At 37.6% G+C, this 27073-nt stretch overlaps 1 protein-coding gene across 1 annotated transcript in view; it reads left to right on the top strand.

Moving 5' to 3' along the window:
- The window catches only part of PCSK5 (proprotein convertase subtilisin/kexin type 5), a gene marked incomplete at both ends in the record, with an annotated part of 197944 nt that overhangs the window by 96860 nt on the left and 74011 nt on the right, over nucleotides 1–27073 (top strand). The window contains 3 exons of the mRNA XM_079548178.1: nucleotides 3607–3695; nucleotides 9009–9181; nucleotides 25459–25671. Coding sequence (XP_079404304.1) covers nucleotides 3607–3695; nucleotides 9009–9181; nucleotides 25459–25671 — 475 coding nt within the window. The remainder of the gene's footprint in view (nucleotides 1–3606; nucleotides 3696–9008; nucleotides 9182–25458; nucleotides 25672–27073) is intronic.

The raw sequence follows: 27073 nt of genomic DNA, 5'->3' as shown, positions 1-27073 counted from the left end.
GTAGCATCTCGAGCCCAAAACTTTGAATATCATTTTGAACGGCAATTTTTTCTGTGTGTCTTTCCTTCTGAATCACAACAAAAGAAAGCTTTTCTCCTCTCCATTCCTTTTCTTTCTTTCTAGACGTCAGGTAGAGGACCCATTCGTAGATAAGCACAATATCTCATAGCCAAACATTCTTTTGTGTTTCTGTTCTGTAATACTGTATCACACTGACATGAACATGAAGGACAAGTGCTGTGCCTTTTAGCTGAGTGTCTCTTCAAAGTGCTATTTAGTAGTCTGGGAAGTTATTTCCCACCAGTATATGCTGGCAAGGGATACAGTGGAACGAAGCATTGACCCTTGAAGTTTATCAAGATAGGCCTTTGTAGAAAGGCAGTCATGCTTTGTTCTAGGACTGCACTATCTTTTTTAAACAAGTTGGTGTGATGCAAGCATCCTACCAATATAGGAGATTGTTGTGTTTTGAAATATATTCATTCACAAAAAATGTTAGTTTGAAAGCACCTTACATGCTTTTCCTCCTATTAGTAGTGAAGTCCTATAATATGTCTCCATAAACTGTAATTTGGAATTTTGAGGATTTCATTCTCCATGGAAGTTCTCATAGCTCAAAAGCAAACCTAATCAATCTCAAGCATCAATTTCATCATATTTGTTTAAATAGTTAGTAATCATAGTAGTGATTAACGAGGAGGCATTTCTAATTTCACTTGCAGGATTCAGAGTCTCTTTGAAACTGTAGACATCAAGAAAAATGTAGGACAGAGAAAATGAAAAGCAGTGTAGAAAGAACATTATGTTTTATATGCAAGATTTTATGAAGTCTTTCCTTTCACAACATAATTGAAATATTACTTAAAGGACCCATAAAAGATAACATATTAAAACAAATTGAGTTGCATATATGATTAATTCTCACAGTGAGAAGCTGATTGTGAGATGTGCAGTTTTATACATGTGACCTTGAAATGAATAAAACAACTTTTAATTTTGTCATTTCCCATATAAATGTGGAATGCAATTAGCAATAATCTTGGCAGAGAAGCAACAGTCTAACATAAAAATCTGCTAACAAAATAAATTTATGACATTACTGCACTAAAGATGATAAAAAGGATTTTCCAATGCAGGAAGATTAGTGAAATATTCAGCAAAGTTAATTTAACCTGCATATCACAAAACTGTCCAAAGATCTAGAATAGGCTTTTTTTTTTTTTTTTTTTTCTTTTTGTATCTGAAATTCACATGAAATTTCATAGTGTTCTTCAACTCAGTGAGTACACGTTATCATACCTCCATGTCACTTTTGGCTGTTTCTTACTGATACTAGAAGTACATCTGGCATGCAGCTTCTTCCATTTCAGGTAGAATTTGGGGTACAGTTTCAGGTTGCATTGAATCCCATGCAGCCCCTCACTACACATCGTCTGTTTGCCGTGTATAAACATAACATTGATCCTGGGGTCCAGTTGGTGATCTGGTGGAACCCTAACCTTTGGTGCTTAGGTGCTGTGAACTCCAGAAAAACTGCAGATGTTTCTTCCATTCTTCTTCGGGCAACCTTAGTCTTCCAGATGTGGATTTTATCTGTTTCTTTTCTCTGCTGAAAAAACCTTGTTCACTCTCATCTGATGCTCTTTTTAAGTTGTGTACCTAGGAGGGGTTTCTCACCAACACAGTCTCCCTCTGGGAAGCTGCACCTCATCCATATGTATTTCACCATGCAGGAAATGGTTTATTACTGAAATTCATGCACTGGGGTGTTATGTGTAGTTTTAAAGGCTGTAGTAATCTATGCTTTGTGATTTCTGAACAATACACTTCGGGCTTTGGAAAGTAATTCAATAAAAGGGTATTGCTGTATCGATTTCAACTAGACTAGTTTTCTCCAAATTAAGAAAATTTGGCTTGAAAATTCAGCTTCCTATGAAAGGTAAACTTAAAATTAAGTCTTGAAAAAATCTCTGATCAAGTTTGGCAATTGAATGATGAACTGTGAACAGATAATAGGAAGTGATTCAAGAAGCTACATATGTAACTGTGAAACTTAATCCAGTTTTAGAGTTCATCAGCATCCATATCATCACTTTGGTTTTGTTAGTAAAGATTACACTTTTTCAGGGAACACATTTCTAACTTACCTGATAAATTTAATTGTCTCATTCAAAATTCTAACAGGTTAACTCCAATCACTTTATTCCTTGTTTTTTTCCTCTCTTTTTCGTAGTCATGTTGTTGTTCATGTTTTACATTACATGTTGTAATGTTTCTCATCAAAGTGTCTCAGAAGGTTAAGGGGAAAAAATTAGACTAATAATATGGAAATAAGGAGTGACTTTATCCAAAACAACTTGTACCAAGAGAAAGCAACTGTGATTCTTGTCTGTAATGTGGGCGTCAACCTTAGTTCAAAAACACCCGTGTTCTCCAGATGTCTATGTAAGCAGTCTGTCAGCCATCACCAGTGGAAGAGTGCTTGTGTATACAACTGACCTCACCTAAACTGCTTGCCATGTTCATTATCTACTTTTAGCCTTCAATTTTAAAGTTCTTTCTTTGTGGCTAGCCAAGCCCCACATTGTCTTTCTATCTTCATCTCATCAACTTTGGATCTCTTTTCCTGTCTGGATTGAAACTCCATAGCTCTTCTCTATGGCAACAATATGAATTTCCCTGTCTGCTTCTTGTTAGTTATGTCACATTTCTGCAGTTGAGCTGCATAGCTGCACAAGGATGAGGGCAAAATTTACTGATGGAAATCACTGTGGGAAGCTTGTATTGCGGACAAAAATCACAGGAACCAGGGACAGCTTTCCTACCATAGTGATTACAGCTGTAGAGGGCATGGATCAGGGCAAGATGAGGCATCGTATTCTGGCCTTGTACTGCACAGAAGAGTTTAAGCAACTACTGGAGATTTTGCATTCTCTTTCAGCTGTTTCTCAAGATCATACATTTGCAGCCCAAATCCCAGGCGCAGGGCATAATGCTGATGTGAAACTAAACTCCAGCTGTTTTTTCTGCTCCTGGAAAGACAGCAGGTTTCTAGGCTTAGCCCAAGACATGACTATGACATGCCTTTGTAGCAGCTTTGATTATACCTGGCTCGCAGCCAGTTGTAGGCATGCCTGTGAACAGCAGTACACAGCAGAGCACAGTCTCATCTTCATGGGAAATGTGGCAGGTCTTGTGGCTGCCTAGGGTACTCACTGAATGGAGATGTGTATGCTAGCAACATGCGGATATTATGGGAGAATGCAGTACAGCAATTTGTGCATAACCTAGGAACTGCTTCAAAATCAAGAATTGATGCCCAAGTCTTCCTTCTGTTGGTGGGATCATGTATCGTCTTTGTATGCCTTTGTTACATGTGTTTCCAGTAGCTAGGAAGCCTGCCATGAACAGGTTAAGTTAACAGTGATAATGATGTTAAAATATGTTCAAAGGAATATTGCAATGTGGGTATAAATTACTGTGGGGCTTTAAATAGTGCAGGACATTGTGGATAGTTGTGCCTTTAGCACCTGAGGATAAGCAAAGCCGATGCCTGTAAATCCCAGCAGTCTGTGCTTACTTGAAAAAATGTTTGTCTGACTCTAGGCATGGAACCCGTTGTGCTGGAGAAGTGGCAGCCACTGCAAACAACTCACACTGCACAGTGGGAATCGCCTTTAATGCCAAGATTGGAGGTATGTGAAACAGTCTCCCACCACAAAAAAAGAAATCAAAGAGACATTTGTGCTTAATGCTACATTCTCATCTTTCTCAACAAGAGGAAGAGGTTTATACAGGTAATTGCTGTGTTAACTCAGTAGTAGAGTGATGGTTGAAGACCAGTACTGAAGGAGTTTGTCCTTCAGTGACACTTCTCCAGTGCTCCTGGGAACACTGCCTGTCAGTAAACACAGTAACATAGAAAGTGAGATGTTCAGTGAAAACAAAGAACCCAGAACTATACCATCTGCGTTTTCTTAGAGATCCAGAGCTGTAAGTAATGAGCTTGGAGAAATCAGAAGTAAATGTAAACATAAGGAATATTGCCTTGCGTATCGATCTCAAGAAAAACACTGTGAAAACTTTGTTGTGTTGTTTGGCCGTGATTGAAGAGTATCTTTTAAACCCTGGATGTGATTGGACTATTGCCTAAAGTATGAGATTCAGTAATGTGTCCATGCTCTGTTCAGCCAAGAGGCTCCAGGTGATTTCTATCAGTTCTTAGCCAATAGCAGCTCAAGACTTTTGGCAGTTGGTCTTGGAAATGACTGTAAAGATGTCAACTGCATTTCTTCTAAGCTGTAGCCTGCCTGTGCCACATTTTAATGCTTCAACTGAAGTTTTACCTTGTTCCATTTTTGATGGAATTATGGGATTGGTATGTTGGCATTCAGTAAAATATCTGTAGCTCAAATTCATTAGCTGTCAGTTTTCTGTTCTAAAATGAAACCTATTTATGAAAACAGAAATGTATTTACACATATATATCACAGAAGATGGTTCAAAAATATGAGCAGGCAGGACTGGGACTGTTTCCACAATTAACACTACTGTATTTTTTCCCTACTGGATCAGTACAAGTTTGATCCAAATCAAATGTGAACACAACTATGTTTCAAATTAGCCAAAGCAGAGAGATAGTTCTGTTTTCCTACTAGCTTCAAGACAGTATCTGTTCCATCATAAGGCTAGAGTGATGCAGATAAACAATTTTACTTCAGGCAAAGAGCCTGCCTGCACAAAATTCTTGTGTCAGAAGGCTTTAAAATATTTGAGCTGGCCAAGTGAGCTTGTGGCAGATGAACAGATTGTCTCATGTGGGCAGGGCATTTGGTCATGTACCAGCAGCTATGAACAAATTTACTGCTTCAAACTAGCATCTGAAAAGAGTTATTGCAATGATATAAATAAAAGGTGACTTCTGGAATTAAATTTTCATTTCCCAGTTGGATATTGATATGACGTGTAAAAGCCTAGGCATGTGCTTGTGAAGCTCTTCATTATTAACAATGGCTTCCTAATAGGTTATTATTTATTTGGCACCAGGAATCTGCAGTAACAATATTTTTGAAGAAAAAAAACAAAAACAAAACACAACAGAACAACAGGCATACTAGCAGAATCACTGTTTTTTTCTAAATATAATGTGAAAACTGATTCAGATGGACATGGTATGGACACAATTTACGTTAAAAGCAAAGGCAGCATATGTGTGCCTTTTGCATAATGTTGTTTGTTTATTTTGTTCTAAGAATATAACAGCTTTCAAGAATTTTCACTGTTCTAGTTTAAGTAAATAATTATCCCCTCTATTCAGCACAATAACTCTGGTGGACCATCAGCATCACCATTATTTAAAGAGAGCTGGAAAATACTAGAGTGGCAGCATGACCATGTACCACCTCTTAACATTATTGGTATTTGAAAATAGGACCTCAACAGACAATCCACAGAAAGTGAGAGACCAAAGAGAGCTCAGAGATATTGGAAAAGGGGGTTGTTATTTTCCCTTCTACTAGGTGCTCTTATGTAGGAATTTCGCTGCTGACCTGTATTTGGCATGGCTCCCTCCCTTCACTCAGAAAAGCCATAACCTACAAATGTGAGTATGCAGTGGTTGTGTTCCCTCTCCACAGGCCAGATATAGTGTAAAAACATTGAATCATATTATACTGAACTAGTATTCAGCCCACTTATTTCCCACAGATTTAAAGACCCTCCTTTCGCTATTTTGGAGAAGAAACTAGAGTGAAGGTAAAGCACTTACACTTTCCTTATTAAGAGGAACACCTGCCAACAGTGGTGTTGAATTTGCTCTGCCATGAGATTTCTCATGGCATGAGATGAGTATTCTTTACTTTAAATCAAAGTGGGAGTTGCTATATCTCTGTACACATTAGGGATAGCAAGGAAATAAAGCAAAAGGAAAAATAAATCCTTCCCACCAACATTACATCAAATACCGTCAGCTGAGCAGACAGAGAGCTGTTGGAGAGGGTCCAGGGGAGAGCCACAGAGATGATCAGGGGGCTGGAGCACCTCTCCTACGATGACAGGCTGAGGGAGCTGGGATTGTTCAGCCTGGAGAAAAGAAGGCTGCAGGGTGACCTCACTGCAGCCTTTCAGTACCTAAAGGGAGCCTACATAAAGGAGGGGAGTCTACTCTTTGAAAGGGTGGATAACTGCAGGACAAGGGGAAATGGCTTTGAGGGAGGGGAGATTTAGGTTGGATGTCAGGTTTCTTTACTGTGAGAGTGGTGAGGTGCTGGAACAGACTGCCCAGAGAGATTCTGGATGACCCATCCCTGGAGGTTTTCAAGGCCAGGTTGGATGGAGCCCTGGGCAACCTGGTCTAGTATTAAATGTGGAGGTTGGTGGCCCTGCATGTGGCAGTGGGTTGGAGATTCATGATCCTTAAGGTCCCTTCCTACTTGGGCCATTCTGTGATTCTTTGAGCAAGTCCGATTAGTGATCGTTGTGATGGAAGATTGTTAACAAGTAGATCCACCGCTTTTCTTCTAAATATGGTCATATTCTGTGATCATTTTCACATATGTAAAAGCCTCTAACCACAAGTTCTTCAAAAAGTCCAAGCCTTCTGCAATACTTTGAATCAAGACTTAATCTGCAGATATAAAAATCAGTAAAAAATGCAATCTGGACCTTAATTTCTTTTATAGCTTGTGGGATATTTCTTGTAAAAAAAAATTAAGCAATATGCCTGTAGTTTGTGCTTAGCTCAGATACAGGCCCCTTTTATTAAAACACAATGCCATGCAAAAAAAGGGATAGTTTCTTTAATGTGTGACCCTCCATGGAAGTCATATATAGCAAGTTACCACCTAAGGAGTTTGTGAGACTTTGCATAGGAAAGGATGGTTAGACTGTTGTTATTGCTGCAGACTGGTTGTGGAAGTTGCAAAGCCTCTGCAGGGATTTGGGTGCTTAGTTACTTGGCTGGGCTGGAGTCCTGACAGGAAAACAGTTACACTGAGTTATGGCACAACAGATGTAGATTGTCTTCAGCTGACGAGGAATTAGTTCAGCTGTTTCTTTAAGCTTAAGTCAGATGCTGATTAAAGACAAACATTTTAAAAGAAAACCTTCTTTCAGCTTAGTTTTGCATGTTTCCTGTGATTTGCTGAAAGTTTGTTCTGACTAAAATGCCACTTACATTTTGGCACTTACTGTAGATATTGGAAAAAGTTTACAGAGCTCCGAAGTCTTAGGTGGAACAGTCTGGAAGCACAGTCTGCTAATTGCCTTCTGGACAGCTTTTGTTGTGCTATCACCACATGCCAAATGGAGTTTGGAGGTTCTGTGATCAGCAAAATTAACTCTTCCAGACATTTGGAAAAAAAATAAATAAATAAAAAAAAGAAGGGGAGAGAGAGAGGGAAAGAAAGGAGTGTGTTGTTTTGTGCTTTGTAAAAAGCCACTGAGATATCCTTGATCAAAGTTACACTTGAAACATGTCTGCCAGTTGTAGGCAGAACAGAGCTGCACCTAAGGTGCAGCCTTGTCCATCTTGTTTTAGATTTGACCACTTCACCATCAACTGAAAAACCTGGTGTGAATTACATAGATGCCATGGCAGCGTCTGGTATTATTGTTCACTGGGTAAACGCAGTATGACTTAGGTTTGCTACACAGTCACAGAAGCATAAAGGGAAGCTTTATCTTCTTTCTTTTAAATGCATTGTTCCTTTCATTGTCTCTTTATTTTGAATATGCTTGCAAGAAATGAGAACGTAGCTTCCAACCATCATTAGTTTTCTAAGAATATGCTTAGGAATTAAAATAAAACCTGAGATTCCCAAAGTTGTTTTAATGGCTTTTTTATACAGTAAAGTTCATAGTGAGATCACTGTTTGGATAAGTTTATTATCTCACAAAACATAGGCAGCTTTTGTGTGAACTTAGAAATATGATCACTTTTCATTTTTGAGTCAATTAGAAGGAAGAAAAAAAAAGACCCTCTATCAACAAAGCAGCCTCTATACTTTTTTGTTAATTGAAAGTCAGGGTCTTTGTAAACACTCAAGTTACTGCAGTCTGAACTCATGAGCAAAGTGCAATGTGTCTGTAATTAAAATATGTAAATTTGGCTTATAAATAGCAGTGGACTTTTAAAGGGAAATAAGCCTCAAACTGTTTAGTTTTGGAAGTGATCATTACTCTCTACGGTTACATACTAATTATGATGCAATATTTAATATCCCTTTGATCAAACATTACACTAACAGTATGAAGGTCCTCTTTCCTGTGTAGGTTAAAACTGATACTGGTGGTTTTCTCAGAAAGAATTTAACTTCGATCAAAATCTTAGTCAAAGAAAAACCTGAAGGATCTTTTCAGCTTCCAAATTTAAACTTACCTTACTTAGTCTAGTGATCTTAAAGTACCATGATGCCATTCACTTCAGAAGTGTGTAGTAAATAGTATTTGCTAGTGGCTTCCTATAGTTGCCATGCTGCTACATGAATATCTGTACATACAAGCTTTCCCTTTGCCTTATTCCTGGCCATCTGATACAGTGAAGGAATATTCCCATGTTTACCTGACAGTGGATATCCTGTTTCTGTATTTGTCAGCATTCTTAGGACTGTGAATGTCTTCAATTAAGTTCTGCAGTTTCACTGCAGGACGAAAGAAGAGTGAGAAGCGTATACTGTCTTCAAATGAAATAAACAAACATTTCAATAACAATATTCAAGTTATTTTTTAATTTGTTTCAGAATAGAAACTTGTTAAAGTTCAAAGGTTATACGGTGGCTAAATGACTTGAAAACGGTTCTCAAAACTCAAAGACCATAATACTACTCCTTCACAGTATTTTCATATGGAAAATTTTTTTGTTGGAGAAACACATATCCAAAGAGATTCTGTTTTCTACATTAGAAATCTTAATCCAGTGCCCCACACAGTCATTATCTGTGAAAAAAGAAAAAGAAAAAAGAATCTTTTTGAGTTTGGTTGTCATGTTGATTGTATTTTTCATCCCGAAGGTGTCAGGATGCTGGATGGAGATGTCACAGACATGGTAGAAGCAAAGTCTCTGAGCCTTAATCCCCAGCACATCCACATCTACAGTGCTAGCTGGGGGCCTGATGACGACGGCAAAACTGTAGACGGACCTGCTTCTCTAGCACGTCAGGCCTTTGAGAATGGCATCCGAATGGTAGGTTGATATCAAAGTCTATCTCCTGGATTTGTTATTACGTGAAAGTGGAAGGTTAGTATGTTAGTATGTGCGAGTGGTCAGCATAGGGGAAAAGAAAGGAGGATTCTAAAGGAAAGAAGAAAAGCTTATTTTACATAAATCTAAAAATACAGTTTCGTTGTGTCGTGACCTGACAGTCACTACTTCCTGACATATCAACTAGCTGTATTCATTGTCAACTGAAATACATCATCTTCTGTGTCCTTTAAAACTACCCTGAGGTAATGATGTAATTCTGCAAGAAAAAAAAGAGAAACTGAAAAAAGCTGTTTTTCAACAGCATTGCTAAGTCATCAAGTCTAAACTACAATTAACTTTTAAAGCAAAAGCTTTTGTTTTTCCTTCTACCTTTCTTTTGTTGTTTTGTTTCCCATGATTTCTTAATTGAAGTTTGATTGCTTTAACAGGGGGTCAGGAGTCAGACCTCGCGTCTTGTGTCAGAGAACCCACGCTCATTTTTATAACTTATGTATACATTTCTCTACTAGTTTGTAATATTACAGTGATACAGCCCTCGGTTTTCAAAATCCCAAACACCTCAATATCCCTATCCCTAAATATATACACCTTTTTAAAATTTCAGACCTTTTCAAATTTCTGTAATAAGCAAGTACAGATAATTCCTATCTTTATCTGGGACTGGATGGAAATTATTCTAAAGCTTTGAACATGAATGTTTGAGCATTATTTTGAGTGCAGCAGTAGATTAGCTGATTCAAAGATGAGTAAATCTAGGATCTGGGAAACATCTGTTTAAAAAGCATGAAACTGTTGGCTCAAGGGAGAACTGGAACATGGTTAATGGAACATGCTAACTCTTTGCAGCAAGATTGGAAACTTTCGCTGTCATTTAAATTTCCAAGACTTTTCAGCATATAGACCTAGGTCCCTGCCCTCTCCTGCTCCAAGTGTGAATAATACATGCTCAGCTACCTAGCAGATAAGCTATGAAGAGCAATTACTGAAAAACTAAACTAATGACAGAGACAGAGTACTTCCTGTGGTACATAATATTAAAAATATCTCTCATAAAGCTCAGTACCATGAATATTAACCATGCAACAACATACTACCTCCTTCCTTTCACTGGGTTATATGGTGATCAGTGTGGAGCTACAGTGTCATGCTTTTACTGGTACTGTATGCTGCTTATACTTATACTGTATAAAGCTTAGTAAAGCAAAATACTCATGCAAGTAATTGACTTTGTAAGAAATTTTAGGGAGTTAGCAGTTAAATACATTTAAGGACACTGGCAAAATCTGTCTCCAGAGAGCTCTGCTGTATTTCATATCATTATCAGAACAGTTATTGAAATGCTTTTAGAGCAATATAACAAGAATGTGAGAAGTCCGAATACCTCTCCATTACTACTTCCCACACATCATCAATCCTCCTCTCAGCTGGAGTGTCAGTTCTCCCTATCACTCCATTGCAGTTTATTACTGTTTGACAATGACCACTGAGAAGAAAAACAATGAAGTAATGAAGGGAGACTAAAGAAACTGTGGCAGTATGCAAGGGGAAATTGAAGAAATATATTGTTGAATTGCTCAAGCACAATAAGTAAAATAAGTTTTATGTCTAAACAGGCACGTGTTAGTTTAAATATATTTCATGAAGGTAACACAACCATGGGAAGTTTAACCAAAATTTCTGTACCCAGAGGACTTTTTATGGTTTTGCTTCTATTTCATTTTATTAACTTCTTTTTCTGCCCAGAATTGCTCATTCATAGCTGAACAGAAGTATAGACTCGTTGAATAGTTTGGGTTGGAAGAGATCTTGAAGTCCATCTAGTTCCAACTCCCACTGCTAATGGACAAGAACACCTTCCATCAGACCAGGTTGTTCAGAACCCCATCCAACCTGGCCTTGAATGCATCCAGGGATGGGGCATCTGCAGATTCTCTAGGCAAACTGTTCTAGTGCCTCATCATCCTTTAAGTGAAGAATTTCCTCCAACATAATCTGATATAAACCTACTGTTTTTTAGTTTAAAATTGCCATCGCTACATTCTCTGAGAAAGAGTCCCTCTCCAGCTTTCCTGTAGGCCTCTGGATACTGGAAGGCTGCAATAGCGTCTCCCCAGAGCCATTTCTTCTTCTAGTTGAATAACTTGTCAACCTGTTTTCACAGGAGAGATGCTCCAGCCCTCTGCTCATACACATGGCCTTTTTCTGGAAGAGCTCTAGCAGGTCCATGTTTTGTGCTGGATGTAGTACTCCAATTGAGGCCTCGAAAAGGCAGTGCACGGGGTTGTTATCACTTCCCTTTCCCTACTGGCCACCCCTCTTTTGAGGCAGTCCAGGACATGATTGGCTTTCTGAGTTCTAAGTGTATACTGCTGGCTTCTTTTCAGTGTTTCATCCACCAGTACTCCCAAGTTCTGCTCCTCGAGGCTGCTGTCTCCCCACTGAGCGCTCCGTCTGTATTTGTGTCTGTGGTCTATCTGACCCAGGTGCAGCACTTTGCACTTGGCCTTGCTGAACTTCATGAAGTTCACACGGTCCCATCTTTCAGTCCTGTTTGCTCAGGATGGCGTTCTTTTCCTCCCATGTGTCAACTCACCACTCAACTTGTCATCCAGAAAAGACTTAAGTATTTCCATGAATATGGAAATTTTTTATAGTTCTGTTTGTGAAATCCTTTTCATCTCTTCAATTGAAAGAAATGTTATCTCTGAAACTTAAACAAAACTCAGATTTTTTTGAAAATCATAGTGATAGGAAAATAAAATGCTTAAGATTAGTCTTCAATTTTCATTCTTTAAAATGTAATACAGACTGAAAGGTTGCAAATTTAAATTCCTTAATAGGCTTATCAAAAATAACATCAGGACGAGCCTGTTCCTATTCTCTTCCACAAGCATGCTTTTCACTTTCTATATTTCTTTACACAGTTCTAAGATGTGTCATTTTAAACAACGACGCAAATGGGCAGATAGGACAAATTATCCCTTTGCCTGAATATTCCTAAAATCAGATCATTATCCAAGGTAATGACTAGATACTCTGCCAAACACACATTTCCCTAAACAGACACAATAAGTGTGCAAATAGAAAGAAGCAGACAAAAATGCATATTACACTGTGTACTGTTTTTTGACCTTTCTCCTTTGGATATATTGAATGAGATAACACTATTACATGCAGTGTCTCTGCTGTAAAGTAACACTGTTACAGAAGAAATTGTCAGGATCTTTTCTCAGACTGGATATTATTGTAGTAATAGAAAAGAGATCAGGATTTTTTAAAAGAATTTTAATTTATTTAATTACGAAATTAAAGATGATGCTGGATAATAACTTTGATTAGAATACAATTAAACTGAATGATTTTTTAATTGTATGAAGCAATTAAAAAAAGAATGGATGAAACTGCCACGGCTTCTTACTATTTGCTGACAGATTGGGATCCTTAAAAAAAATGTATAATTTGTCTTCAGCACATGTTATTCCAATTAATAGCTCATGTAAGGTGTTTTAGAACTACTATTATTTTTAAATCTGCTGAGCTAGTATGCTTACTTCTTCCAAATACTTCACAAAATAACAAAGATAAATGACTGTACAGTTTTTCTTTAAAGTTCCACAGGGACAGCACATGCCGTAAATTAAAATATACAAATCTATTTAAAGAAAGGATGCTGAGCAGTAACTGAGTTTATGAAATGAAAACTTAAACCACAAATAGAATATACTTTCAAAATTCTTTCTAGAATCCGGGTAAAAGAAGAGGAAGCCAATTTTTAAACCTGTCTTGAGTTATTTTCTGTCATCTTTAGAGTATTTTGTTTTATCATATCAAATTTGCATACACTGGTTCAAAGACACACCTTGGAGACTTTGCTATCAAGCAATTTTTATGCAAATATGAAAGCTTCCTTTGTATTATGCTTCCAGTTGACAAGGTTCTTCTCTTGGAAGTGGTGTTCTCATAAGGGTAGAAATTTCTGGGTGCTATGCATTAGAAGTTGTAGATGTAATAATTTCAAAAACAATTTTATGATAAACATGCAGAGCAGCAGAATGAAGTGCAATATGTCCAAAATAACATATTCAAGAAAAAATTAGGTAGACAGTGTCAGATCTTACCCTGTGTTAAGAACAAACAGGCACAGCATGGCAAAACATGATTGTGGCCAAATCGTGTAATAAGATTTTGTTGGGACAAAAGGGAGAATACAAAAGTTCTCTCTTAATTCAAAAAGATGAAAGCAAAATAACTGTGACTTTTAAGACATCTGCCTGAAAATTACAGTCTATAAGCACAGTGCTGTAAGCACTGTAGGGACATGTTCTGATGCATGACTCTGGAATACAGAATTAGAACTAGTTCATTTGTGTTCATATAAAAAAGCCTTCTCATTTAAATCAGTCTCAACATCATTGAGAGAATAATACATTTCAGCTATTCTGGCTGGTTCTCTCACTGCTGTTTGATGAAGACTTCATAGTCAAGTTTCCGGAAAATGCAATCCTTATGTTTATGAGGAACTGTTCTCCCAACAGCTCACCAACTGCATGTTTAGTGTTATTTTTTGTGCAGTACTCACAAGGTAGTCCAAATCAGTGGCAGGGCATCCTTAATACAACCTATGAGGGCAGACAGGCAGTGAAATCTACATGGGAAATTTTGGCTTTCTGCCTGCGTCAGCATAGGGGCCTTCATCTTACTGCCATGACATTATTCTGTTTAGCAAGCTGGACACAAGCCAAAATGTTTGATGGACATTAATGATCAGATGCTGTGTGGCTGAACCTCTTGTGAGAACTCGGCTTGGTGCCTTCCCTCCCATCATCAGTGCCCCTTCTTATCTCTCTCGCTTCACCAACTTCAGCTGCAGATTGTATTCAAAGTGTTTTCAGGGAGCAGAAGGCTCTTTTACAATTGGTAAGCAAGCCTCCTACCCTGATGCAAGGGAGAACAAGTGAAGAAAATGGAACAGAAGGAGAGGCAAAAGAAAAAAAGAAAAAAAAAAGTTCACATTTTTAATATTATTGTTGTGACTACTAAATGCTTTTACTCCAAAATTGAAAAAGGTTGCTCACAATTTGCGAGTGTCCAGGACAAGGTTTGCTGCCTGGGCTGTGCCACGTATATTTTTCTCTTAAATTTATTTGAAAATGCCATTGGTTTCTCCTGTTTTATATCTCTGCATCATTCTCAATAGGACGCATTGTACATGCAAAGAGGAGTTATTCCATTCAGATTTGTAAGAGCACTGAATGGTAAAAATCAAAGATAGTAATTTCTGCAAAGAAAATTCCAGTCAAATGTCCCAAAATAATTACCAAGTGGTTGTCATTTTCTGTGCTAAAATACTGTGCTACACAGAGGCTAATACCATATTTTTTAAACAACGAATTGTGTTTGGTAACCCTGTATGTCTGTAGTTCGTGACTGAACGAACACGTAACATGAACACGTTTTAACATAAACTCGGATCACACACAGATAACTTTTGCATGCATAAGACCTCCTGCACAGTTCTTACGAGTTGGCCAAAACCTACTTGCTGAAGATTAAATCAGAATTAATACTGTGCTTGGGTTAGGGACACAGGAGATGTGTTCACTGTACTTAAGTAACCTGAAGTTAGGTCCTGGCATTCATCAATTATGTGTACTGCATATATACTATGCATATATGTGCCATGTATGGCTATAGTATCTGTGATGCTTTATGTGATACTGTGTTTACTTTAACAAGTGAAGTTAAACTTTGAGTGCCTTTATATTGTAGGTGGGGATTGACTGCATAGGAAAATTGGAAAAGTGGTGTTGAGCTTTAATATTGTAATTCTGCTTTCTGACATCGTGAAATATGGTACTGTTGGCTAGAAATATTCATATTTCTAACTACAGAAAAGGCAGTTACAAGTCCTAGCCTTCATAGTAAAGGCAGATCAGCAAAATTTCATCAAATTATTGATTGATATCTTGATTCATATTTTATTTGAGGAATTTTGTGTGCTTGCCTTGTCTGAAACCTGGTACATCCACAGCTGTGGAAATCACTAACTACTTTCACTATTAAAACTCAGTAACTTCTTGCTCATTTAAGTTTGTTAGTTTCCTTTCCAGTGCACAATCCCATTTGTGCTATACTTATTGTGCATCTTATGGTGTTAAAAATCTCCACCTGTAAATAATTATAGATTTTGGCCAAGTGACCTCTCAAATAAATTAAGTTGGAGCATAGGGACACAAGGCAGGAAATGACCAAGTAAGTCATCCAATGCAGTTCTCTGTTATCACAGGCATCTTGTCTTGTAAACATATTCAGCAATTTCTATCGTAAAATGAATTAGAAAAAAAAAATCCCCTATTTCTGCTGGGGGAAATCTTTTTCACAGCCATGACTAATCTATTTTTTAGAGACTTTTTTTCTTAGTTATTATGTAGTCTAAGTTAAGCCAGATTTACTCACATGCAGTATTTGCCCCTTTGTTGCCGTGCCAAAACTGCTTCAGCTTACATAGCTTTTCTCATACCTTTTTTTTTCATATGATATATTTATAGACCACAATCATATCCTCTCTCAGCCTTCATTTTGCTGTGCTACTCAAATCTCTCTCACTTTTAAAATCTAAAATGTCCATCTCCCTGATTATCACAGTGATGCTTTTCTCCACATACTTCCACTTGAATTCTTTTCTTGAATGCAGACAACAGTAATAGTAGATTCATTAGCATTTTTTATTAATCTCCAAATTACCTAATATCTTTGTTACAGCATTAGAATATTCTACTCACATAACTTCCTCAACCCCCATGAGCCCTGCAGCACAGCCCATTCAGTGCAGCCATTCCCAGCTCAACCTTGCTGTTACATTAACCTTCATTTTCTTTTTTTTCATTAATGACTTTTTGATGGTCCATTACATGTTTTGTAGAAACCAGATAGACTGGTTCTAATTTGTTTATCTGCATAAATCAGGTTAACAAATATATCTGGATTTCTAAACTAAGAGAACATTGCATTTTCACTCATTTCCATTGACTCTGTTCTTCATAATCTTTGACCAATAATATTTCATATATTCAGTTTCCTTCTTTTATTCAGGATTTCCAAACCACGGTTCATCCCTATAGTTCTTTTCTGAAACTCTTCCTACTTCCCAGCATATCTTTTTAAAGTGTGGATTACCAGAAAGGAGAAACAGAAGTTGTAGCTCTTTCTGCACAGGGATATATGGTTTCCCTGTTTCCTTCACGTATTCATATTCATTCCGCTTAGAGATCCAACAATCAGAATAAGTTTTAGGGAAACTCAAAGCCAGTTGGTTATCTGCCATGACCCTAAGCTCCCTTTCAGAGTCACTGCTTTCCAAGAATTTGTTCATCGTCTATGTGTTACCTACAGACTTCATTTCATTACATGTGGCTCATGTGTATATGTTAGTATACTTCAGTGCTTTTGCAAGGAGTGTTCATACTTGATGTGATTTAGTTTTCTCCAAACTGAGATTACCCAGCAAAATCAGGTTAAGTGACAAGCTCAGCACATCATTAAGCCAATTATAATTCTTTGAACTAGCTACTTTGCACCTAGTTGGTAACTTCCAGCATTCAGTCAATGCAGAGTTAGTGATACTGCTTTCCAGTAAATTAAACAGTTTGTGCTCAGTAATACCTGGGTGAATTATGAGATTATGCATTTTATTTTCATTTAGAAGTACACAAACAAAACTAATCTTAAAATTCCTCTCCTTTGCTTTGCGTAGGAAGTAGGTTTCTTACAGATAGTCAATGTGTGTAGTATGAAAAAAGAATATGCAAAAAAAGAAATAATGTACCAGGAATGTTCTTACATTACATTCACTGGAATATGCATGTCCTAAAGGGCAGGAAAATTTGGAATGAAAGTTACAGGAAAATATACCTCAAAATGTCCAGTTTCCTTACAATGTCACAAAGTGTACTGGAAACCAAAACTGTTTAGTTACCTCATCCATTCTCACACATGTATGGAAACTGTTGTAGCAAGCCAGAACAGCATTACTGCTTTTGGACTAGTTGTGCAAAGTGGCCTCTGGTTTGCATGCTCTACCTGAAACAGGTGATGCAGCTGTACATAAAAACCCACACCATTCACAGTGTGAGATAAATCATGGTTTGAATGCCAATACTCAAGAGCAGCTTTGGCAAAATGAATCTCTTTCCATATACTTGAAGTATGTGCATTTCAAAGAGTGCACATGAAATTTCATGCGTTGTGAAATGTTAAACTAGTTATCTTATGTGAGCAGATGGCTTATTCCTTTCCCTAACTTACTTCTGAAGACTTGAACAACAGCAAAATCTATGCAATTCTGTGTGTCATGTGGGAAAACATACATATTTTGTGTGTGTGTGTGTGTGTGTGTGTGTGTAGAATTTGACATAAGTTTAAGGCACAAAATCATAAGGGCAATAACTATGCACTGAGTTTCTTTCTTCTTTCTAAAGAAATGCTACTAGGAAGGAAACTGCCCAAAGCCTACAGTCCTCAGACTACAGAGGTAGGCATGATACAGCTTTATTTTCTGTTCACCTATTTAAAAGAACTATATTTCCAGAAAATGCCTTGAAAGTTCAGTAGATGTCTTGATAGCCTGAAATCTTCTATAAGGGAAAGCTGAAGTAATAATTGAAACAACAGTTATATGGATTTGATAAGCATAGCCTCCTCTCTAGAGAGTGTAATCACATGGCAGTGTAAAGGTAGCAAGAACTGCCTGAGCTGTCTCCATGATTGAGTGTTTGCCTGTGAGATCTATCCCTTATCCAGTCCTAACACAGGTACCTTTCTTACATGGTGCCTATTCTTTGGCTTTACATGTAGAAACAATTCTCCCTGTCATTAACTAGAGACTCCTCATGTAACAGAAATTCTGGAAAACCTAGCTCGTTTGATCACAGGTGTTTACAGTATGCAATCTGCTTTACCTCAGTAACAGTATCAGCAACAATAATAGTAATAATGATAAGGAGAGATAGCTTAAACCAGGACTGTGATTCATGCAGCCTTGTAGCTGGCTCTATTTTGTTTAGGAAAATGGGAAATTCATTCCAACATTCCACAGGTTCAGATTTCAGGTTTCAGCCAACACTTCTTTTGGTTGCACTTTAAGCACTAATTATAGCTCTGTGGGGAATAACTTGGAGCTGTTTAAGCTGTTGTTCTAGTGAAGAGTAAAATAAAAAATCCATGACATGCAAGGATACATGTTGCAATGTACCACTGATATATCCCAATAATTACTGTGTTATTGCTTAGATGCTTGAGGTTATTCAGTACATTCTCCTTTAGTGCACACATTGAAGTATTTTTGTGCTTCAGCATCGTAAAAGTGTCAAATCATGTTAGCTAACAAAATACATTTTGTTGTGACTATTTTTTTTTCTTTTCTATATAAAAAAGTTGGTTTAGAAGTATTCAACAGGTATAATTGCACTAGCAACAACTTACCTTTTCAACAAGTTAATTGCTTCTTGTTTTAAGTGATAGACTTAAGCATGGTATATGTAGCACTTGTTCCAGCACTAGGAAATTCTTCCCCAGCTTTCTAGTTTCTCAAACAATAAAAACAGGAATGCTAATACACAAACATGGGACTTAGCTTTTAAGCATTTCCTCAAATGTGCATTTTTATTTATGTACACCTGTTAGGTTTACCACTCATACTGTCATAGAGATTATAGGAATACATTTTTAATGAACTGATATCCAAATGTGAATTTTCCTGCAAGTATGCATACCTTAGCAGAATTCACGGCCTCCAATTTTTCTCCTTTTGTTTATGGTTTGTTTGCTGTTTTTTTTTCTTCTTCTTGATAGCCAGAGAGGCTATCAAATAAAAGGAATAAGAAATAATCTGTTTGATTGTCTTTTGATAGGACTTCAAAGTTTTTGCCTAGGGCTCTCAGCTTGCTGTTATCTCCATTGGAGAGATGCCTGCTTCAGAGTGAGAGTGCTTTGCAGACTACAGAAGAGCCAGATAGTTTTTAAGTGTGGTGTGCCAGACTGTATTTTTCATTTCCAAATTAGAGGTTAAGTGTGCTGGTAGAAACTCAGCGGGAGCTGGGAGATGCAGCTTCTCAACAGAAAAATGTTGCCACTCAGCAGATTGGCAGTACTTTGACTCTACGCAGGGCAGTGGCATCCAGCTCCCAGACTGTGCAGAAATCCGTGGAAGCTGGCAGCAAAGAAATACTGTCTCTTACAAGGCATTTCTCAGGATGCCGTGTTCTGTGGTGCCTATCCCTATAGTGACTGCACTCAAAACCATGCATGCATACTGGGATTTTTTAGGTCCTCAGAGAATTGACCTGTGTTCTAGAACTTCAGTTACAAGCATTTCCACTTAAGGAATTCATCTTTAAGGAAGAGTTCTTACTGTGGGCTTACTTCTTTGTGCTCCCACATCAGGATCAATCTCACTTCCCAGCAGTAGTTTTTTGTTATTGGAAGCATTAAGTAATTGTAGAACAATATTACTGAGAACAGAGGAAATTAAATGTTTAGACGCTAGCCATGGATAAGGTTCTCTTCATTTTTTATTTCCATTATGTGTTTTGTGCTTGTGAATGTGGGATTTCTAGCATACTGCTGCCAATTTACCTCTCACTGGCTGCAGCCCCTGTGCCTCTGATTACTCTGAGTTCAGCAGTTCTGTCCTATGCATTTCCCGCTCCTTTTAACTTACCTTCCTCTGCACTGGTAAATTAGATCACTTCCACAAAGACTGCAAAACTTACCGTATAACAGGGAGGGCTGATGGGGTTCGTGTCCTACATCGTGGGCAGGAAAACATCAGATTCTGAAAGCTGGATTAAGGCAGCTTGACTTGTAAAGCAGTGAATGAATGGCCAGTCTAAACTCTGTAAAACAGTGTGAATAAATCTTGCTCTACTGGCTGAAACTGCAGCTTGTAGATGGAAACTGTTTTTATTAGATGGAAGCGTGCTGGAAGCAACTTGCAAATATGTGGCCTGCTGGTTGTCCTTAGACTGAAGTGTGAAGGCCTCTATCTTGCAATGGTACATGCCAGGACCAGTAAGGCATTCAGTCAGAGAGGTGTGTTTTATAGGTATACACACATACATATACTAACACATGCACTTGGAGCGGTGGATGTTCTTTTAATAGTGTTAGGAAATTCTGCAGATGTCATTACAAAAATGTTCATACTGGCTCTGGTTCTTGGCAGACTAACCCTTCCATGCTGTTGAATTGGAAAAAAAGAAGAAAAGAAAAAAAAAATAATAAAAAAAAGCTTTTGTATCACTTTACCCCCCTTGCAGCTTGCTGACCAAGGAAAAGGAGGTACTAGCAGAAAAAAAAATGGGAATACCCCACGGTTCTTGGGCTGTGCTTTTACAGGTGCAGTCTTTGCCTTGGGCTCTTTTTATCAATGACATGAGTCCATTTCATTTACAGTCAGCTGCATGTGGATAACACTAACATTGCCCAAGAAATGTACTAGAAAATTGGACTGAGTCAGTAGGTCAGTAGCAAGTCTTAGATGTCAGTGAAACACTTCATTTCAAAATGGAGCATGTGATTTTTATTTTTATTTTTTTTAGTCATCTGGCATTTTAAGCAATGTAAGAGAGCAGACAAAACAAAAGGAGACCATTTCATAATGGTCTGGTTCACTGAAATGCAAAAGTGCAGTTACAGACCTTGCGGAGTCTGTAGGAGGGAGTTGGTAGCTACCACTGCAAATTACAGAGCAGACACAACACGGCTTAAGGGGAGAGGCGGTTTTTAACAACATGGGAGAAGCACTGAGCATGTTTTGCTCTGCAGCCTTTCCACCCTCGTCCATACCTCTGCCATAACTCTCTAACTGTATTAGTTTCATCCAAGTTGTACCCATATGGTCTGTAAATGCACCTTTGCTTTTCAGTAATAAATGACACATGGCTTCTTTGGCAGCTTAAGGCTTGACTTTTCATCTTGACACCCTTGGGCATCTGGCAGATGACAGATGATAGATTTAGATAAACAGTAAAAGCTGCAGAGTGCCTTGCATGTATGTTTATCTTAACTTTGTAACACAGTCCAAATGTTATTCAACTTCACGTATCAAAAGGAGACCAATTGGGAAATGCATTCACATACAGTAGGACAGCTGATGTTGTTGCTCTAATTACTTGTTTGGTGTAGTTAGTAGGAAGTTTATAATTTCCTGAGCATGACTGGGTCTATTGAATTAAAGTGGGGTATTTGGAAACATGGAGGAGGAAACCAATTGCAGCTTAACAATAGACAGTAAATGTAAACCAGAACTTATTTACTTGATGTATTATTTTGGTCAGGTCAAATTTAGATTTGAGGAGGTTGCCGTTCGCTTTGCCAAATGCCTTGTAGGAGCAAGATATTTTGCATGTTTTCTACGTTGTAGGTAATGCTGTTTTCTGTGAAAAGATGTTCAGTATTGCAGTGTGCTAGGGAATGATGATTCTTTCTTTCTGTGTGTTAGTAAATACTCTTTTCCATTAGTCAGTGAACCTGGTACTTACTTTTTATTGCAATGACAGAGATGTTGATACCTAATATGTTTACAGGAGACATTTGTGTGTAAGAAATGCATGTTATCAGTTGTTTAAAAAAACAAGTGTATATTATTTTTAAATACTGCATTGCAGAATTTCTAACATCATATAGCAATGAGGCTATATTTTGTTCCCCAAAATGTACTTGTGTATCATTTTCTGCAGCTCATTTTTCATGATAAGTACAGTAGCAGAAGTATGTGTCTAAAGAAGTATGGACACATTCTCTGTTCGGAGAAGCTAATAACTCAGCTTCTGCAAAATTCACACAAACTGCAGCCTTACCCTTCTGTGAAATGGTTTTCTTTGCATGAGAAGGACAAGTCATGTTATACTTTTGTCTACAGACTTATCAGCCAGAACAGATGACTTTGATGGGGGAAAGAAAAAAAAAGAAAAAGAAAAAAAAAGGTGGACTATTATTGGTAGATTTTTTGTCTTCTCCTTCTATGCATAAATGTATTCATTTTTGTATCTTATATTATTTTTTACAAAATGTGTGAGATAGACTTTTAGAGAAAATAATAAAATAGCTTCCAGCTCTCATTTCTTCACTGGTCATACTGGTGGTTTACTGTGTGCTTCCAGTGGGGTACCAAGTAGGCCAAACATAGCTGCATAATACTGTGTTAAAAGGAAAAGCATAAGAAAGAGACGATGTAAAATTCTTCAGGAGACAAAAAAAATTCACCAAAACATTTTGATGAAATGTTTTGACTAGTCCTGTGTGTCTGTGTGATATGCTTTGCAGTATCTACTCTGCCTGCTTGTCCATGTATTACATCACTGGTTTGTACAAGACAGAAGTTGGTTTTTAAGAGCAGCATAGGTCAAGACAAGAATCTTTACATGACCCCCAGAATGAATGTCACAATTGACAGACAAGCCAGAATTACTGTTGAAGTGACAAGATGAAAGCAAATAATAAAATACTGCTGGAAAGTGTTAGCTAATTGCAAGAGACGATGGGAGCAATCTGAAGCAAAACCAGTAAAAATCAAGAAGGAACAGATAAAAGTGTAGAGAAACAGCAGCGTATCTTTAGTAAAACCCTCCTTTCCATTCTCCACAGATACACAGAGGGCCCTAATTTCTGTCTCCCTGACCTGCTGTGATAATACGTAGGTTGCTCCAGAAGTATTGCCTCCTGTTTTATTTCCATGGAAATTGCAACAAATACAAAGAGCACAATAATAGTGTTTGATAGAGCAAATCTGCAGCTACAAAACACTAGTTTGCAACATAGTCACCACCATTAGTCATGCATTCTTAACAGCGATGAACAGGAGCCTGCATTCTGTACTTGCAAAGATCTGCACAAGTAGATGTGATGCACTGTCACTGTCACTACTGCTGAAATGCACCACCCACCACCTTATGCTCACATCCACTGTTTAGTCTCCAGAAACATTCACCAAATGGCAGTGAATAGCAATGGGTGCAATTTTTTCCACACTGGTGAGGAATTCTGTGATGTCTTTGCTTCATAAGCACTTCCTCGTCATATTCTGTTTTGTCAGATTAAATGAAGTAAAGATATAAAAAGGGAGATGACTAGACAGCAGAATGAAAGAGAAAGAACCAGTAAACTGGTTCCTGCCCTGTGAAGTTGCAAAGCACATACCACTGACTTTGAATAGTTTTGAATCAAAATCTTCCGTCTAAAAAGTAGAGTCAGAACAAGAACCCCAAACCAAAATGGGTTTTGATTTGTCAAGGGTTCATAATGTGGTAAAACGGAGCTATAGGAATAGAACACTTCAGGAAACTCTTCATTAAAACAATAAAAATGGTGCTATTTTGCATCATTTTATTTGTGTAGTAGCTAGGATTAACTAAAGGAAAAGAAAGAAGTTGAAATAGTTACACTTCTCAGCTGGTCAGGCTGATATTGTCTAGAGAATGTGGATTTCATAATACATTTAACTTGGCACCCTGGAATTTTTTTCTCTGCTTGAAATGTTTTTTTAATGAGAAGTTGCATTTTAGAGACATAACTTTATGTAAACACTAGCCAGGAGAATTTGATATTTAACATATTTTGCTAGAGAGAAGAGTCTTTCCAGGTACTTTACTTTCATTAAACTCACAAAATGGAATTCATCAACAGTTGAGAACTCAAGCTCGGATGTTGTGAACTGAGGGGGTTTTGTCTTACACTGATGTAGGTTCTCAACACAAAATGCCATAATGAAACCCCTCTGTGAATCTGGATTAAATGAATCTCTGAATTGTTGGATTGTTTAAGGTTGATCTTGTAGATGTCCTACACCTGTCTTTATGTTATTTGTGGTAAGCAATTGCACTCTGTCTAGAAAAACAAATGAATGCTCCTTACATGACCAAGTGATTAATTCTTGCACAAGAAGTGATGTTTTATGCCATAAATATCATGCACAGAGATGGGCTTAGCTCTTACAGAACCCAGGTAGATATTACGTGGTATGTTAAGAGAAATGAAGTATAAATGAAAATGTTACTTTAATTATTACTTAGAAGGATATTCCTTTGTTTGAGAGAATGTCCTATGAAAGAAGGTGGCAGTATGTAGCCTAATCAAAGACAAGTTAAAACTTTGTTGAGCATTCCTACCTGAATTTTATGCTTCCATACAGTGGCTGCTGATAATTAAAGGAGATCATAAAGTTGCATCTGAATTAAATAAAGTTGAATCTGAATTTAATTCACCAGCATAAAATGTACAAATATAAACCAGGAAAATTTCAATTTACATGACCCGTGTCAGTCATGGGAATTTTCAGTTGCCATGAATCATGTAAATTCAGCATAAAATCAAAATAAAATCAGCAAAGTAGATTACTATTTGTACTTTTAACATCAATGCCTATTTAAGATTACCAGCATCACTGAAAATATGCTTTGATTCATTTGGACACTACATAACTTTGCCATATTAATAAAATGTCAATATGAGATTACCTACATTAAGTCCTCATTTCAAATTACAAATATTCCTAAGTAGTTGTTTAACTATTCATATGCATAAAATATCTCACTGAGCTAATGCATTGGTGTTTGATTTGTACAGATCTTCTTGTCAGTTTTTGTTCAAATATTGTGTTTTGCACTTAGTATTTACAGTGGACTAGATTAATTGGACTAAATGACCTGAGGTCCTTTCCCACTTCATAAGTTCTGTGATTCTGTGATTTAGAGTGTCATGATTTAGAGTGTCTATGAAACCATGAAACTGTGGTTTGCCAGTATCGAGTGCTACACAAATAGTATTTAATGCCTCTGGCAATCCAGGAAGACAGAAAAAGGTAGAAGAGTTAATAGACCAAAAGTAGCGTGAATTACGAAGAGTTTTACGTACAAGTATGCTATTTCTTTTCCTGTTTCAACTCAGTATATGTCAATGTTTTCTCTGAGTTTTCAGCATGTCTTTCTTAGTAAGGCAGGACAACATACGTGTGGAGCAACAAATAGGCACTGTAGAAATGTTGTTTCTAAAGCTGTGTACATCCTACTCATTTTCTGAATTATATTTATGTCTAATTCCAAACTCTGCTAAATCATGTTTTTATTTCAGGTTTGTCTCAGTGAGAAAGCTTGTTTTATTGTCTTTCTCATATCAGGTAGATTTTGTGTACAAATGCTTGCTTATTAAACGCGTGAGGGGGAAGAATTATTATTCGAATCTGTTGTGTTCTTTCCAAACAGGGACGAAGAGGATTAGGGTCAGTTTTTGTTTGGGCATCTGGAAATGGTGGAAGGAGTCGAGACCACTGCTCCTGTGATGGCTACACCAATAGCATCTACACTATCTCCATAAGCAGCACAGCTGAAAGCGGAAAGAAGCCATGGTACCTAGAAGAATGTGCCTCCACACTAGCTACAACATACAGCAGTGGAGAATCCTACGACAGGAAAATAGTACGTTTTTTATTTTTGTTTTGTTGCATACTGATCTATATGTTGCCTGGTGACTTTGTAGGAAGGGAAAGAGAAGTAGCTGATTTACACTAAATAATAGGTTGCTTTAGGAAAAAAATACATGTGGAAAATCTGACTTCATCCAGTACTTTAGGTGGTGGCTGTCACCATACTTTCAGTTCCATATCTGGTTGTTTGAAAGCAAGCAGTAAGTTGCAGCCTGAAGCAGTGCAGGTATATCTGGTTCATAGTAGACTTTTCCACTCAATTATTTGCTGCCAGCTCTCAGTGGTGCTTTCAAGAATCCTATTGCCATTGCCACCAAAATAATTTGTTTCATTACTAATATCTAGAAGTTCAATAGGCCTGAGAACACATCCTCCTTTCTTTTTTTTTTTAATCCAGTTATCATTAGTTTTTAAATCTCATGTGGATACATACATATGTATAACATACATATTATTCATAGGTATTCTTACCTGCCTGTCTATTTTCTCAGATTTCTTTGGATACAGCATCATTCCTCTTTTACTTTCATGGACACTCAATTATTAGAAGCATAGAACCACAGAGTTGTAGAATGACCTGAGTTGTAACACAAATATCAACTGCAGATCCTGTTTCCACAAGGACCATCCAAAATCAAACCATGTTTCTGAGAGCACCGTCTAAGAACTTCTTGAACACCTGCAGCTCGGTGCCATGACTACAGCCTTCAGAAGTCTGTACCAATGTTTGGCCAGGCTGTGGTGCAGAACCTGTCCCTAACCCACAGCTGCTCCTGCCCTGACGCAGCTCCATGCCCCGGGCTCTGTCGCTGTCACACAGAGCAGAGCTCAGCGCTGCCCCTCCACTCCCTGTCCTCACAGGGAGCAGCCATCAGGCCTCCCCTCAGCCTGCCCTGCTCTGGGCTGAACACACCCAGAACTTGAGCCTTGTACATCTTGTCCTCTAGACCCTTCACCATCTTTATAAACCTCCTTTGGTTGCTGTTACGGAGTACTAATAGCTTTATGTGCTTATTATTGTATGAAAACTGCAGACTGCACATAGGTTGTTCCAATTGCTACCTGTTCCTAGTAGCTGGTATATTGTGAGCAAGATTAAACTTGGTGCTCTTCTTTGCTGTGCTGCTTGTCATCCCATTTCTGAACGGGCTGTGCATCCATTTTCAGTTATGTTCTTGTCTTGGATGGAAACTCAGAAGTTGTTTTAATTTTGTTTGATATACTATCGATAACATCAGAATTTGTACAGTATGATAAATTTGCATTTTAAATATTGAATGCATTAGATATACTTTTCAGTGATCAGTATATTGCTCCTTTCAGACTTTTAAACCCTTGTATTACTATTAACCAGGTTTGTTAATATTACCTGCTTTTTCAAATTCAGCGTCTTC

The sequence above is a fragment of the Tetrao urogallus genome (assembly GCF_951394365.1).
Source record: "Tetrao urogallus genome assembly, chromosome: Z".
Classification (NCBI taxonomy): domain Eukaryota; kingdom Metazoa; phylum Chordata; class Aves; order Galliformes; family Phasianidae; genus Tetrao; species Tetrao urogallus.
This window is presented reverse-complemented; position numbering and strand designations above follow the sequence as displayed.